The 16305-nt window shown below is 61.8% G+C and overlaps 1 protein-coding gene across 5 annotated transcripts in view; it reads left to right on the top strand.

Moving 5' to 3' along the window:
- LOC119852863 (cullin-9-like) overlaps positions 1-16305 on the top strand; it is a 65397-nt gene that overhangs the window by 29611 nt on the left and 19481 nt on the right. For all 5 annotated transcript variants that reach the window (XM_038394797.2, XM_038394795.2, XM_043512186.1 and 2 more), the window contains exons 14-32: positions 220-447; positions 2154-2244; positions 2344-2515; positions 3241-3346; positions 5058-5153; positions 6689-6864; positions 7198-7331; positions 7406-7591; positions 8344-8459; positions 8992-9174; positions 9787-9944; positions 10273-10486; positions 10690-10861; positions 11256-11404; positions 12032-12149; positions 12627-12823; positions 12903-13162; positions 13246-13609; positions 13931-14071. In XM_038394797.2, coding sequence (XP_038250725.1) covers positions 220-447; positions 2154-2244; positions 2344-2515; positions 3241-3346; positions 5058-5153; positions 6689-6864; positions 7198-7331; positions 7406-7591; positions 8344-8459; positions 8992-9174; positions 9787-9944; positions 10273-10486; positions 10690-10861; positions 11256-11404; positions 12032-12149; positions 12627-12823; positions 12903-13162; positions 13246-13609; positions 13931-14071 — 3261 coding nt within the window. The remainder of the gene's footprint in view (positions 1-219; positions 448-2153; positions 2245-2343; positions 2516-3240; positions 3347-5057; positions 5154-6688; positions 6865-7197; positions 7332-7405; positions 7592-8343; positions 8460-8991; positions 9175-9786; positions 9945-10272; positions 10487-10689; positions 10862-11255; positions 11405-12031; positions 12150-12626; positions 12824-12902; positions 13163-13245; positions 13610-13930; positions 14072-16305) is intronic.

Genomic DNA, 16305 nt, shown 5'->3' with positions numbered 1-16305 from the left:
TCTGTCTGTGCCGTGCCTGGAGACTCCAGCCCGGGCAGGGCAGGAGCTGAGAGCTGCCCTGCCCCAGGGAGCTGCGCGCTCCATGCCCCAGGTGGACGGGGGGCGGAGGGGACTCGGCCCAGCCCCCTGATGGGTCAGTGGCAGAGGCGGGGCTAGAAGCAGGTCTCCTGGCCCCCAGGCCGGTACCCTAACCCCCAGGCCGCACTGCTCCCTCTACAGGTCGTGCAGGAGTTTGTTCGCTTCCTCCATCGCCTGGCCAGCGCCACCAAGGATTGCGCCGTGGTGATGTGCCGTCTGGGCACCAAGGAGGCCCTGTCCAAAGCCCTGGACAAGCACAACTCCAACCTGCTGCTGGGGCCGGAGCTGCGGGACCTGGTGACCGACTGCGAGAAATACGCCAGCCTCTATCAGAAGCTGACGACCAGCATCCTGGCCGGCTGCATCCAGGTGAGCCGGGGCACGTGCTCGGTGTAGGGTGTGTGTCCTGATCCCGTCCAGGTGAGCAGGGGTTCTGCCGTGGGGGGGACCTCCCCCCACCGCCTGGGGCGGTCTGCCTGGCGGGTGGGTGGAACCTCTGCAGCATGCCGGGGCGCTGATCCGGGTCGAGACCACTCGGGGGTCCCAGGCGCTGGCGGGGGGCTGGCTGTCCCGGGAGGGGAGGGGAGGGGAGGGGAGGGAGGAGGGCAGGTTGTTTGTCTGTGGGGAGGGTTGGTGGTCTTTGCAGGGGGTGGCCTGGCGGGAGGAAGGACATGACTTTCCTCAGGGTGCAGCCTGGACTGCTGCATCCCCTTAGCTCTCCCACCTGGGATACCTTTTACACGGCTTTGCTGGAACAGCGACCCGCCCAGGCTCTGCTCGCTCCCAGCCCCCAGCACGCAGCGTCACTCCCAGCTGAGTACGTGATGCTGTGCCCAGCCTCCATGCGTTACATAGAGGGTAACACCCACAGAGCCCCAGCCCCAGCCTTGCTCCCCTCTTGCACTGCGCCCAACCCTCCCGGACAGCGCAAGCTCCTCGCGGGTCAGTCCAGCCCTGGGAGTGATTATGGGCCAGCCTTTGTGGTCTCGGGTAGAGGTTTCCCAAACAGGTCAGTCAAACACACTGATTTAGACAGAGCCACGAAACAAGTTTATTAACCAGAGAAGGGTGGATTTTAAGTGATCACAGGTGGGAAGGCATAACAGCCGGAATTGGTCACAAAAGGAATAAAAGGATAAACACGCAAGCGAATTCCTAAACTTTACCAGGACTAATAGGTGTAAAAGCAAAAGAAGGAATTTTTCTCACCAGCAGCTGTGATACATTTCACAGGCTGTGTCTTTTCCCAGCCTGGGACCACTCTCCCCTTTGTTCAGTTCCTTGTGCGTCGTCGTTGTCATGAGCGGAGACGGACGGAAGAGAGGGGTGACTAGGGACATTTTCCCCTCTTCTTATCCTCCCGCCCTTTGTGCTGGAAAATCCTTGCTGGGTCCTGGGCTCGGGCAGTGCTGTTGTGTACGTGAGCTCCAAACTGCCCTCATGATGAATTGTAACTTGCTTGTTTCCTTTCCCCTCCCTTCCCTCCCCCACCCCCACCCCCTGCTGGTGAATGTCTGAGGTAGTATGTAATGGCTCTTTGGTACTTTGCTGGCGTGCTAGGGTGTCTTTGTCTCTGAAAAATGAGTTTGTGGGCATTACCCAAAACAGTACCATATTTCGGTAACAATCAGGCAGTAAAATCTCATAGCTTTACACACAGTGTTGTTACACACATCTTAACAGAACAATGATGTTCAGCAGTTTATGGATTTTCAAATGATACCTCACAAGGCTTTGTACAAAATATAACGTAACCATATAAAAGTGGTGAACATGGGGTACAGGATTTTGTGGGGTACGGAGTGTCACAAAGGTGGTGGTATCTGGAAGGGGTGACCAGGGAGTGGTCTGAAGGCAGGGGGAGGAGTTGGTGGTCTCTGGAAGGGGGTGGGCAGGGAGGAGATGGCCGTGGGGCAGAGGCTCTCTCTGGACTCAGTTCACTCAGCTTCCCCCACCCCACCTGTGGGGCTGCATTGCTTGGGGCTGGTTGCTGCTCAGAGTTCAGCGATCGGGCAGTGGCGAAGGGGTGCCAGGTGGCTCCCCCCATTGACACCTTGCGCCCCCCTCTCTTCCAGATGGTGCTGGGTCAGATTGAGGAACACAGACGGAGTCACCAGCCCATCAACATCCCCTTCTTCGACCTCTTCCTGCGCAACCTCTGCCAGGGTCAGTGCTGGGGCGGTCGCCCGGGGCCCCTCTGCCCCAGCTGTGCCCCCACCCAGGTGGCCCCCCAGCCCCCTTCAGCGCTGTCCCCTCTCCCTGCAGGCTCCAGCGTGGAAGTGAAGGAGGACAAGTGCTGGGAGAAGCTGGAGGTTTCCTCTAACCCCCACCGAGCCAACAAGCTGACGGACAGGAACCCCAAGACCTACTGGGAGTCCAACGGCAGCACCGGCTCGCATTACATCAATATCTACATGCACCGCGGCGTGGTGGTCAGGTGGGGCGGGGGCTGTGGGTACTGGCCCCCCAGGGCGGGGGTGTGGCTCTGTGTGCCAGGTGGAAAAGAGCGTTTCCCAGTGGTGGGGGAGGGATCAGGTAGCCATGGGAGGGGGTTGGGCCCGGGTAACGATTTGGCGAGGAGTGGTAAGGTGCCCAGGGTGGCACAGGGGTGTTCCCAGGGATGGGGGTGGGATCAGGTGGGTAGGGGGGTGGCTGGCTGCCCAGGGTGGCACAGGGGTGTTCCCGGGGATGGGGGTGGGATCAGGTGGGTAGGGGGGTGGCTGGCTGCCCAGGGTGGCAAAGGGGTGTTCACAGGGAAGGGGGCGGGATCAGGATCAGGTGGGCAGGGCAGGTAACAATTTGGCGAGGGGTGGCCGGGTGCCCGAGGTGGCACAGGGGGACTGCACATGCCGGTTCCCTGGCTCAGGCTGGGGTGGGTTTCCTTTCCAGTAGCCAGCCTGCAGGGACTTGTCTGTGTCCCCGGGCGCCATGCTCCCTGCTGGAATCTCTGTAGGCATTGTGGGCCCAGAGCCATGAAGCGCCAAGTGCAGCCCCCCAGGAGCTGGGGCCGGGGGACTCAGGGGCTCCCATTAGGACCGGCGGCCATGTAAGACTCTGAGCCCTCTGGCAGACATGCCCCTCGGGATGGGCACCCTAGGCTCAGGCTGGAGCACAAGCCCAGAAATGGGCCGATGCCAACGCTGTGGCTCTCCCTGGCTGCAGGCAGATGAGCCTGGTGGTGGCCAGCGAGGATTCCAGCTACATGCCAGCCCGGATCGTGGTCATGGGAGGAGAGAACCCGGCCAGCATCAGCACCGAGCTCAATACGGTGAGTGTGGCCCAGGCCGCCCCGGACAGGAGAGGGGGAGCTGAAGGGAGTGGGGGTTCTGTGGCTCGGGGGCTCCCTAGCAGGGCGGGTGCAGGCTGAGAGCTTCGCACCTGCCAGCGCCCACCTCTGCTGTTCAGTGGGCTGGGGCAGCCCGTCCCAGGCTGGCGGGGGCACGACTGCCTTGGAATTGGGGGGGCAGCCAGCACCCGAGGCGCAGGGAGCTGCCAGCCCCAGGCCTGTAGGCCCTATCCTGGCAGGCACATCACCAGCACTCTCCTAGGAGGACAGGAGCAGGGCAGGGCCCCAAGCTCAGGGTCCGTCTCCAGCGCTGGCCAGGATCAGCTGCTCCAGGGGGAGGGTCAAGACACCCCAGTGACCAAGTCCCGGCTTCCCCTCCTGTCCTGCTCCGCGTCCGCCCTGTGCAGGCCTGGCACAGCCTGCCATGTCCTAGCTGCTCTCGTTTCTGCTGCTAGGCCCTCCCGCCCTCTGCGTCCCCAGACCCGAGTGAGCTGCCCTGGGAAACCTCCACCCAGAACCCAGCGGTGCTATCTGGGCCGGGCCGTCTGCCTAGCTTAGGGTGTGCCAGGGTCTCCGCTGCACGGTGGCTGTGGAGCAGAAGAGGGACCGAGAGGAGCCGGGGAGCCGCCTTCCGGCCCCTGAGGCAGCACCGAGTCCCAGGAGGTCACTGGTCGGGGCAGGGGGGTGGACGGGGCAGAGAGGCAGCCCTGTGTGTTCCTAGTGGGAACAGCATGTACAGGCGGGGCACCAGGCCTGTGCTAACGGTGACAGTGCTGGTGCCAGCTCTCGGCACGGCTGGGCTGTTCCTTAAAGCCGTGGCTCCTGCGGGCCGGTGATTCCATGAGAATCCTGCCTGTCACTTCCGGAGTGAGACTCCCCCCTCCCCCCCGCTGCAGAGAAAACCTGGAAATTGGGACCCCCAGCCCCCCCCCAGCTCCAAACCCAGTGGTGTTGAGCCTGATCTGGGCGCTGGGGCTGGCAGTGCTGGAACCTGCTCGGCTGGCTGCATGTGGACGGAGCAGGGTCAGTCGCAGCCCCCTGGGCGCTGGGAGTGGGGCGTGACGCTGGCTCTGTAGCACCACTCAGGCTGGGAGCCCAAGAAACCCAAGTGGGAGATCTGCGTCTCACTCGGACGCCTTTGGCACTAGGTACCGGGTGCCTGCAGGGCTCGCTGGGCCACTGGTCGGTGGCTGTCGGCCAGTTCCCGTGCCCGGTGACACCCCTGGATCCCCCGTTGGCTGTGGTCTCTGCGGCTGCTCCCGGCAGGTTGATGGCAGCTCCTGAGCATGGTGGAGCTCCCAGGGGCTGGTCTCCCAGTGGCCCTCCCGGGAGGGGGCAGCAGGAAGTGGTGGAGAGGGCTGGCGCGTCTCACTGCTCCAGCAGAGCCATGGTTTCTCTGATGTCCCCAGGTGTGGCTGGGTGGGGCCCTGGGGCTGACTGACGGAGCGGCAGAGGCTTTGCTGGCCAGTCCAACCCCCGCTGGGAAGCCGCCACTTACGTCCCAGCTGCTGGTCGTCTCCTCACCCCGTCCCTTTGGGGCCCATGTTCCTGCACCCCGCTAACCCCACGGCTTTGCCTCACGTAGCTCTGGGGGCTGGGCCTGGACAAGACTCCTGCGGGGTGGGGTGGGGTGGGATCTCCACAGCCTCGCCATTTCCGTGTCTGAGGGATGCAGCTCTCCCTGCCTCCTCAGGTGAATGTCATGCCCTCGGCCAGCAGAGTGATCCTCCTGGAGAACCTGACCCGCTTCTGGCCCATCATCCAAATCAAGATCAAGCGCTGCCAGCAGGTGGGTGCACTGGCGGGCCCCCTGTGATGAGTTCGGTCACAGAGACCCCCTTGGGACTGTCACCTGATGTGCTGAAATTACCTCTGAGCCCCTTTTCCCTGCCAGCTTGGAACTCCAGAACCCTGCCTTGTTGAGCCAGACACACTAGCCTGCTGCAACACAGACCCAGGGTCTGGGCCACTCCCCCAAATCTTCAGGCTTTAACTGAAAACCACTCAGCAGGTACTCCTGTCTCCAGCACTCAGATGTCCAGCTCCCAATGGGCTCCAAACCCCAAATGAATCCGTTTTACTCTGTATAAAGCTTATACAGGGTAAACTCATAAATTGTCCGCTCTCTGTATCACTGATAGAGAGATATGTACGGCTGTTTGCTCCCCCAGATATTAATCACTTACTCTGGGTTTATCAATAAACAAAAGTGATTTTATTAAGTATAAAAAGTAAGATTTAAGGGATTTCAAGTAATAACAGACAGAACAAAGTAAGTCATCAAGCAAAATGAAGGAAAAACACGCAAGTCTAAGCCTAATGCATTAAGAAACTGATTACAGGTAATATCTCACCCTCAGAGATATTCCGATAAGCTTCTTTCACAGACTCGACTCCTTCCTGGTCTGGGCCCAGTCCTTTCCCCTGGTACAGTCCCTGTTCGTTCCAGCAAACATCTCAGGTGGCAAGCAGGGGTTTTCTCATGACTGGCCACCTCCGCTTTGTCCTGCTCCACCCCCATTTATAGCTTTGGCACAAGGCGGGAATCTTTTGTCTCTCTGGGTCCCCACCCTTCCTTCTAAATGGAAAGATACCAGATTTGAGATGGATTCCAGTATCATGTGACATGGTCATATGTCACTGTAAGACCCCCTAGTCTCCATTCCCCATGGGCTGGCCCACAGGTACACAGGAAGGTTTGCAGGTCAATAAACCATTTACAACCAATTGTCCTAGTCAATGGCAGCCATCGCGATTCTAAAACACCGTTAATGGCCCTCACTTTGCATAATTACAATAGGTTTCAGAGTAGCAGCCCTGTTAGTCTGTATTCGCAAAAAGAAAAGGAGTACTTGTGGCACCTTAGAGACTAACAAATTTATTAGAGCATAAGCTTTCGTGAGCTACAGCTCACTTAGCTCACGAAAGCTTATGCTCTAATAAATTTGTTAGTCTCTAAGGTGCCACAAGTACTCCTTTTCTTTTTGCATAATTACAATAGGACCTCAGAGTTATACTTCATATTTCTAGCTTCAGATACAAGAACGATACATGCATACAAGTAGGAGGAACATGGTCCGTAGGTTATAACCTTTGTTATGATACCTCACAAGAGACCTTTTGCATAAAGCATATTCCAGTTACATCATAGTCACACTCGTAAGCATATTTCCATAAAGCACATGGTGTGCAACATCACACCCGCGGCCCTGTGTGCAGCGGAGCTGGTCCCTGGCCTCCCTCATCCCCCGCAGGGGCTCTATGGGCAGTGAGAGGCCTGGCCCAGGGCCCACGTCTAACCAGGGAGGTTTGTGCCCTGTGCAGGGTGGTATTGACACGCGTGTGCGTGGCATCGAGATCCTGGGGCCCAAGCCCACCTTCTGGCCCATCTTCAAGGAGCAGCTGTGCCGGCGCACGTACCTGTTCTACACTACCCAGGCGCACACGTGGTGCCAGGAGATCGCGGACGAGCGTATGCAGCTGCTGCAGCTCTTCAACAGGTGAGGCCTGTACCTGGGGGTCCCCCCAGCACTGACCAGAGCCCCGGGCAGTGCCTTGCCCCATGTGTCTGTACCCGGGGTCCCCCACAACGCTGACCAGAGCCCCGGGCAGTGCCTTGCCCCATGTGTCTGTACCCGGGGTCCGCCACAAGCAGTGCCCTGCCCTGTGTGTGTGACTGTACCTGGGGTCTCCCTGCCTTCTTCCTCCAGCGCTGGCCATGGCCCTTGGCAGTGCCCTGCCCTGTGTGTCTGTACCCAGGATCTGCCTCCCCCTGCGCTGGCAAGGCCCCAGGGCCCCGCCAGTGACTGGTGCGGGTGTCTCTGCTGTTGCAGGCTGAACTGCACCCTGCGGCACGAGCAGGTGTTCGCCGATCGTTTCCTTCCCGATGACGAGGCGGCCCAGGCTCTGGGCAGGACCTGCTGGGAGGCCCTAATCAATCCCTTGGTGCAGAGCATCACCAGCCCAGGTATCGTTTCCCCCTGCCCGGTTCCCCCAGCCTGCCTGGCCCAACTGGCTCAGCTCCCCCCTCTGGCCTTGCAGATCCCAGCGGCGTCAGCCCCCTGGCCTGGCTCCTGAGCGAGTACCTGGAGAATGTGGAGACGGCCCGACGCGCCAAGAACCGCGCCACCATCTTCAATTCCCGCGTGCGGCGCCTGAGCCACCTGCTGGTGCACGTGGACCCCGGCAGCCCGGAGCCCGAGGAGCTGAGAGTCCCGGTCAAAGCCAGTAAGGGCCCCTCCCCCTGCGGGGCTTTTGGGGCCGGGCAGGGAGTGGGGCGGGTCCCAGGGTGAGGCTGGGGGAGGAGGCCCTGGAGTGCTGCCCGAGGCTGAGTGGGGACCCTACGGGTGAGGACTCTCTGGGCTGCCTTTGGCACGTCCTGCTGCCAGGGCCGGGCACTGGCGCTGCAGCTCGGCATGACCCTGTGTGTGCCTGGCGCCCGCAGGCGGGGTGACGTGGGCGAGTGCTCTGCGGGGCTGGCGGGCAGCCCCTGGGCCTGGCACAGCAGAGGCTGGTCCTCAAGGCCCTGGGCGGCTGGCTCAGCGGAGCCGGCCGGGTGTAGGAGACAGACGTGGGGACCTAGCCCAGCCCTCAGATCCGTGGGTCTGGTGCCCACAGGCAGAGCCGGCAGATGCCAGCTGCCCCTCTGCAAAGGCCAGCCCTGTTGTAGGGGGCAGGATCGTGGCCGGGTGTGGCTACTCCACTGCCCTGGGGTGTGCGCACCAGGTTGCCCAGGACTGGCTGGCTCCTACGCGCCCCAAGCTCCAGGCTTGGCCCTTGCACCCCCCCGCACACACACACACACTGTGACCATGTGGCGCTGAGCCAGGCCCACGCAGGCAGGGGGCTCCCAGCCACGCCTGCCAACTGTCCAGCCCATGCCCCACAGGCAGCTTTGTGGTTGGGGAGGCTGCTAGTGCTGGCGCTGCCCCCACCCTGACCCCCCGGGCGTTGCCCTCACGTTGGCCCTGCCTTGGCAGATGGGAAGAACGGGAAGAACAAGGAGACGAGCTCCGGGGCCGCCAAGGTGTCAGGGAAGAAGCCCAGCAGCCTGACGGGGATTACGCAGTGCTGGAGGGGCGTGGTGCAACAGCAGGTGTGCGGGGGGTCGTCCTGCAGCAGCAGGGATGGGGGTGCGCTGGGGGAGGGGAGCATTGTGCATCTGCTGCCCGTCCCGCACCCCACCCTGCGTGGGGGGAGCAGGGCCCCGTCCACCTCTGTCTCTGCGGCTCCTGCCCCAGGCCCATGAAGCCTGTGGGATACTAGATGCGGAGGGCCCTCCCCATGCCTGACCCATCCTGTCCCCCTTTGACCCTCCCCACCCTCGGGGCTGCCCCCATGCCCGTCCTACCCTGTACCCCCTGGACTGGTCAGCCCATCCCCCCGGGCCACTCCCCGTGTCTGTCATATCCTGTCCCCTCCCCCCCACACCCATCCCGCCCCCCACAGACACCCCAGCCTGTCCCCTCCCTGCACCCAGCCCAGCCTGTATCCCCTTGGGTCCCTCCCCGTGCCCAGCCCAGCCTGTACCCCCTTGGGTCCCTCCCCATGCCAGCCTGTACTCCCCCCAAGGCTCCCCCAGGGCCCTCCCCGCCGGCCTGTAACCATGTGCTGCCTGCCCCGCACAGGTGAAGCGGTTCCTGGAGTCGTCGTGGCAGGGGCCGGACTTCGTGGAGCGGTACTGCCATCTCTACCTGGGCCTGCACCACGCCATGGAGGAGCTGTTCGGGCAGCAGACGGCCTTCATGCTGGCCCTGCGGCAGGGCTTCTCCGGGGGCCTGCTGCAGCTCTCCTTCCTGACGGCCATGCATGTGAGTGGGGGGGCTGGCCTGGCCCTAGGGGACGAGCCTGGGGCCCAGCAGAGCTGCCAGGCTGGTTGGCCTGGTGCCAGCCCGCCGGGCTGAAGGCTGCAGGGGGCTGAGCCCCGGCCTCTGGGCTGCAGCTCCCCAGCGTTGGCTCTGCCCAGCCCACGCTCCTGGCTGCCCTCCGGAGTGTGAGGGGGCCCAGGTGCGTGGGGGTCTCTGCTGGTTACCCCCGCTGTGTTAAGGGTGTCTACTCCGCTCCTGCTCCAACAGCCCTGGGCCCTGAGAGGGAGTGGGTCCCTCACGCCCCCTTGCCCACCGCCGAGACACGCAGCTCCCATGGTCCCACCTCCCCCATTCTGCCTCCCTGTCTCCATGGGCGGGGTGACCCCTGGGAATGACCCCAGCTCCTAGGGAGTGGCCCCTTCCCCTCTCCAGAGCATGACCCCCTCTGCCAGACTGTTCCCTCTCCTGGAGCCCCCCCACGTTTCTGTTGCTCTGTGTATCTAATCCCCTTCCAACCCTTCTCCATGTGAGTGTCCCCCGAGCCTCCATGGGGACTCCCTGCTGTGGGGAGCCACCCCGAGAAGGCCCCCTGGCAGCTGGCGCTCTCCCCTGCAGGTGAGCGAGCAGTTTGCTCGCTACATCGACCAGCGGATCCAGGAGAGCCAGACGGACACGGCCAACGTGGAGTCGCTGCACCGGCTACAGCAGAGCCTGGAGCCCATCCTCTTCCTCTCCGGCCTGGAGCTCGCCAACACCTTCGAGCACTTCTACCGGTGAGCAGCCCCAGCTGGGGGAGTGGGGCGCTGGGCCCCACGCCCGGCCTGGGCTCTGTCTTGGGCCTGCCACGTCTGCGAGGGCTGGTGCCTGGCTTGTCATGGGGGCTCTGGCTCGGCTCGGGCCGTGGGCTCCCCGAAGTTCCACCGGACTCCGATCAGCAGCCCCTGAGCCCTGCTCCAGGCCATAGCAAAGGCAGGGAGGGCCCTTGGGGGGGGCGGTTCTGGGACAGGAATTGAGGGTGGCTCCAGGTCTCGGGGCCGGGGTGGTTTGTGGGGAGGGAGTCGGGGGCTGTGGGCCCCGCCCTGACGCCGGCAGCCGTTGCAGGTATTACCTGGGCGACCGGCTCCTGGCCCAGGGGAACGTGTGGCTGGAACGGGCCGTCATCGAGCAGATCGGGCTCTGCTTCCCCAATCGCTTCCCCCAGCAGATGCTGAAGAGTCTGAGCGAGTCGGAGGAGCTGCAGCAGCAATTCCACCTCTTCCAGCTGCAGCAGCTCGACAAGCGCCTGCTGGAGCTGGACGCGGGCCAGGAGGATGCGGTGAGCCTGCAGGCGGGGCGGGGTCTGCCCGGGGCCCCCTCCCTTCCCATGGGGGCAGGGGGAAGCAGTGAAACGCCCTGGTGGGGCAGGGTCTGCCCAGTGCCCTCTCTGATCCCAAGGGCCGGAGGGATGTGGTGGGGTCTGCGCGGTGCCCCCTCCGTTCCCAGGGGGTGCTGCAGACGAGCCCCTGCTCCCATCCCCAGGCGATGGCGGAGGAGCCGGCTGCGCTGGAGGAGGAGTTGGAGGTGAAGGTGCTGGCCCTGTCCCCGCGCTGCTGGACCGTCTCCCCGCTCTGCTACCTGGAGGATCCCCGCAGGTGTTTCCCGCGGCCCCTTGGGGGCTACTTGGCGCGGTTTGCCGACTTCTACACCAACAGTGAGTCTGGGTGCTGGGGTGGGGCCGACTGGGCCGAGCTGGGGCAGGGGCTGGGGGGGCTGTCACCGTGCCCCATGGCGGAGAGCAGTGTGTGACAGGAGAGGGAGCACCGAGGTGGGGGGGACTGTTCAGGTCACTCTGCAGGGGATGGGGGGGGCAGGTCACTGCACTGGGCTGGAGGCGGTGCAGGGGGGTCAGACTCAGCAGTGAAACCCCTGGCCGTGGCCGTGACTCCCGGGGCAGCTGCTGGTGCTGGGCCAGGCTGGCGAGCAGTGGGGTGAGCTCCAGCCCCGCCTGGAGGTGTGTGGCTGGGGGGGCGCAGCCCCAGCTGGCTGGGGACCCCGGGAGCCCGGCACTCTGGTGGCTCTGCTGGGACTGGCCGCGTCTCTTGCAGGTCAGAGCCGGTTTGGCCTGGGGTGCACGAAGCCGCGGCGGCTGCAGTGGACGTGGCTGGGCCACGCGGAGCTCCAGTTCGCGGGCAGCACCACCCTGCACGTCTCCACCCTGCAGATGTACATTCTGCTGGGCTTCAACAGCGCCCAGGTGGGACCCCCTCTCGCCCCCCGGCATCCTGGAGCTGCCCCCAGCTCCCCCCCCGGGGGTGGGAACCCCCAACCTGGCCACAGACCCCTCCTGTCCTCACAACACAGGGAGAACTTCCCCCCAGCTCATCCATATGGGGCAGAGACCCCCTGTCCTCCTCCCCCGTCCCTCCCCCCACCGGGCAGTGATCCCCGAGCCCCTGGACTCTTTTCCCCACAGCCCGTTCCCTGCCCCACTGTGACCCCGGAGCTGCTGCATCCCCCGTGTGGCTTGTGTCAGAGGAATCGGTGCTTTCTCTCTCCCCTCAGTCCCCCACCCCAGCCCGGCGCCCTTCCCCGACAAACCCCCTATCGCCACAGCCTCCGATGCCCCCCTCATTGCCACGGCCCCTCCCCCACAGCCCCTGGCACCTCTCCCCCATCACCATGGCCCCCAGCGACCTCGCCCCAGTTCCCTCACTCTGGCCCCTCCCTCACGGCCCCCAGAGACCTTGCCCCATTGCCCCAGCCCCTGGTCCGTGGCCCCAAGACACCTGGCCCACTTGCCCTGTCCCGGCTCCCAGAGCTGTCGCCCCATCACCATGGCCCTGTCTCTGCGTATTCACTTCCTGTCTCCTTTGTTCCACAGGAAGTTGCTGTGGAGACCCTGGCCCAGGCCACGGGGCTGTCTCCTGTCCTGCTGAGCCACGCGCTGAAACCTCTGATGGGAGAGGCCGGGATCCTGACCCAGAGCCTGCCTCAGGGGGGTGCGTATGGGGAGACAGGGGAGGGGCAGTTGAGCCCTGTCCCTGGGTGGTTCCTGAACAAGGGGACCACAGCTGGGGATGGAGCCCCTGCGCTGGGCCTGGTTGGCCGGGCAGGGCTGGTCCCAGAGCAGATCCAGGGAGCAGGGGTTTGTCTGTGAGCCGGAAGGGGGTTTGCATCTGGAGTGGCCAGTCCCCAAGCAGGGCTGGCGGGGGGGAGGGGAGAACTGGGCTGGTGTGTGTGGGGGTGGGGGGTGGTCGTACATGGGAGGGGGCGATGTGGGGGGGGTTGGGGTGGTCCCCAAGCAGGGCTGGGGAGGTACGAGGAAGGGGAGGAGATGGAAGGGGCTGGGGGGCGACATGGAAGGGGCTGGGGCTGGTCCCCAAGCAGGTCCAGGGGGGTATGAGGAAGGGGGTAGATGGAAAGGGCTGGGGGTGGCTGGAGGAGCTGCTCCCTGAGCGCGGCTGTGTCGGTCCCAGGCGTCCTGCGGCTGAACGAGGCGGCCCTGGCGCGGGCGGCTGGCCAGCGCCTGTGGCTGCTCCCGCGGCAGACGTACCTGAACGTGGAGGATGACGAGGGAAGCACCCTGGAGAGGAAGAGGAACATCATCTGCTGCCTCATCATCCAGATCCTGAAAGGGGAGAAGGAGCTGCACATCGATAACCTGGTGTTCAGGGTACGGGTCCTAGCAGGAGAGCGGCCGCGCGGCTCCGTGCCCGGGCAGCGTCGGGGTAACTCTGCCCTCTCCCCCCCAGGTGATGGACGCCTGTCAGAAATGGGAGTCTGGCCCCGCCCTGAAGTTCCTCAGTTTTTGCTGCAGCAGCACGGACGTGCTGTCCTGCATTCTGCACCTGCTGAGCCAGGGCTACCTGCGGCGCCAGGAGGAAAACCCCCAGCTGCTGGCGTACGTCTCCGCGGAGCCCACGACACCTCACCGGGGCCAGGCCCAGGTTGTTTTCCGGAGCACAGAGTGCCGGAGGGGGCAGGACAAGGGCAGCAAGTTCTCCCCATTCAGGTAGGGGAGAATCTCAGGTGAGGCTGGAGGGGGCCATCACCGGGAGCTCTTCAGACGGGTGACGGGCGTTTGCTCTCTGCCAGGCTGGATGCCCGTGGAGTTGGCCCAGAGGCGGTCCTGATGGAGATCCTGCTGCTGCCTATGGGGCGCACCATGAGTCAGGAGGAGGTGCAGGCACTCATGAACCAGACGGTGCAGCAGGTCCTGGACACCCTAAGTGTCTCAGCCGATAGAGCCCAGCACCTGCTCATTCACTGCAAGTGGAACGTGGACCTGCTAATCCAGCGCTACACTGAGGACCCCGAGCTGCTGCTGATTTCCTCAGGGCTGCAAGTGCAGAATCCCCAGGCACCCCCAAGCCCCATCACCCACTGTCCTGTGTGCGTGAGCCAGCTGTGCCCGGACGACAGCCCTCCCACCCTCTGCTGCATGCACTATTGCTGCAAGGTGAGGGGACTGGGGGCTGGCAGCGTCTATGACCATGAGGGGAGGACCCTGCTCCGAGGAGGGGGGACGTAGCTGTCAGGGGAGGGTCCCGGGGGCACAACATCACCCCTCTTTCCCTGGCTTCCTTGTGTTCCTGGGCTCGCTCCCTGTTTTCAGGTGTGGCATGATCCTGGTGCCACTCCACCTGCAAGGAAAATTCCTGAGTTTGTCTAGAGCTGGGAGATGGCCCCTGACAAAACGAGGGGACTCATCAGGAGGTTCTGTGCCCTGGGGCGGGCACGAGATGCATTCTCTAGATCTGATCTTGTTCCCCCTCCCCAGTCCTGCTGGAATAAATACCTGACGACTTGCATCGAGCAGAACTTGGTTCAGAACTGCACCTGTCCCATCCCTGACTGCCCTGCGCAACCCACCACGGACTTCATCCGCTCCATCATCTCCTCCCAGGAGGTCATTGCCAAGGTGGGTGAGGTTGTTGCTGGGCATGGGGCCATGTGTAGTCCACCCTGAGCGGGTGTATCAGGGAACATGCTTTGTTTCTAGGCCACCACCTTTACCTCTTCCTGTCTTGGAGAGTGGTGGGGCTGAGAGCTACCCAGGAACTGGTGCCTTTGAATGAATGAATCCTCCCCTGTGCCGACTGGCTGTTAGCTCCCGTGCCCTATCTCACACTCTTCACGCCCCCTTCCCCGCCCTTCTCCCTTTCTTTTCACCCCGCTGCCTCCATTCTTGTTGCTCTGTGTATCTAATCCCCTTCCAACCCAAACAAGAAACCAGTGACGAGAGAACAATGGCACTCCCCATGCAGAAACAAAAATAGCTCCTCTCCCCCAGGGCACATCAATCTAAACAGTATGTGGCTAGAGTGTCCCTGTGTTACGAACATGAGCTTCCAATTCTCAGACACCCCTTCTGCCCAGTTCTCTCCCCCGGCCTTGGAGAGCCATTCCACCCTTGGACGAAGCCCTCAGCAGGAGGTATCAAGGTGGGTTGGCTTCTGATTGGCAAAGAGGGAGGAGTCAAGGTCAAGCTCCCAGTGTAAGGCTTGTCTCAACATTAACATCTTTTCAGAACTGGGCTTTCCTTCCTCTTCCGGAAATGACTGGTGGCCTGATGTGGACCCCTTCCCCATCTACAGAATTATCAAACACCCGCCCATGTCCCTATTGTCCAAGGAAGTATATGGCATGGCTAGATTTGCGGAGAGCTGTTTTAGTTTCTGCACAATTTCTGTGGGAGTTCCTGGTGGAGAACCCCTGGAGGCAAGGGTTGCTGGGCCTGGAGCAGAGAGGGGTGACTAAGGTCCTGCTGTTTGAGTCTTAGCTGGGGGAAACTTGGGATCTGCTAACTCAGCCCTTTGGGAGGCATTTCTTGCTCGGATTTCCTTTGACATCCCGGCAGCTGCTGTTGGTGGCCCGACTGGTGCCCAGATGTGTCTCTCCATGCTGACTTTCTCTCCGGGAGTAAGTACTGTCCTTGTTATGATTGGGAGCAAGAGAGGAAGTTCCTTATTTACATGGAGGGAGAGGTTTCTATTCCTGCTACTTCTGGATTCTCAAAAAGAGAGGCCGTCTTTGACCCATTCTGGACTTAAGAATGTTCAAAGGATTTGTCAAGAAAACAAAGTTCAGGATGACCACCCTTCTGTTATCCCTTGCCTGGAGAGAGGCATCCTGCAGGTTGAGGGCAGCATACCATCTTTCACGAGGCAATACAGCTGGACCACAGGAAGCTTTTTTCAATTCATAGTACACAGTATGCACTGCCAGTATACGGTCCTGCACTTGATCTAGCCTCAGCCCAGTGGGGATTCACAAAGTGCATGAAGGTAGTTGTGGCCCATCCATGCCATCTTGGAATTCAGATATTTCCTTACCTGGATGATTGGTTAGTTCCAGGAAGATTGAGGTCACGCATCCAGAACAGCCTTCTTGTCATCAGATGTCTGTTCTCTGGTCTAGGTCCAAAACTGGACATAGAAAAATCAATTTTACAGCCTCAACAGAGAATACATTTCATAGGGATGAGCCTTGCTAACACGTCTGCCATGGCTTACCTTCCAATGAGTATAGTCTCCACAGCTGAGAGTCTCACATCCAGTCTGCGAACAACAGTGTGTGAGAGTCTGCACCTCTTGGGACACATGGCCTCATGCACGTACATGCCATGCTTTACTTGAGATGTCTGCAAACCTGGTTTCATTCAGTATATCCCCCAAACTGACGTTTCCTGGGCATGCGGGTTTGTGTACCTGCACGAGTGCTTCCATCTCTTAATTGGTGGATAGAGCCTTAGAATGTATGCAGAGGAGTTCCATTCTTGCCATCAGAACCCACTGTGATGTTCGCTGGACTGGTGAGCTGCGAGGTCACTCCAATCCTCGATTCTGGGAGACAGCCTTACCCTGCTCTGCTATGAGAATCCCCACTCCCGCACTGTTCACACACAGCCTCTAGCATGTAAGCTGCTCCCGGTTACGCGAGTGAGCACTTTTGCCCAGCCCCTGCTTGGATTGTGCAACCGAATGACACTAGTTAATATCTCCAGTCCCTGTCACAACCTTAGGAACCTCCGTCTTGCAGTGTCTAGTTATGGCTGCTGGACACTGCAAACTTATATGAGTTCGTCAATTTAACAAAGAAACTGATATGTACTAGACTTGTTATCCCAAGCGGAGTCTCTGACACGCTTCAAAC

The sequence above is a fragment of the Dermochelys coriacea genome, chromosome 3, assembly GCF_009764565.3.
Source record: "Dermochelys coriacea isolate rDerCor1 chromosome 3, rDerCor1.pri.v4, whole genome shotgun sequence".
NCBI lineage: Eukaryota > Metazoa > Chordata > Testudines > Dermochelyidae > Dermochelys > Dermochelys coriacea.
Note: the sequence above shows the minus strand (reverse complement) of the source record. Positions and strands in the feature narration are given on the sequence as shown.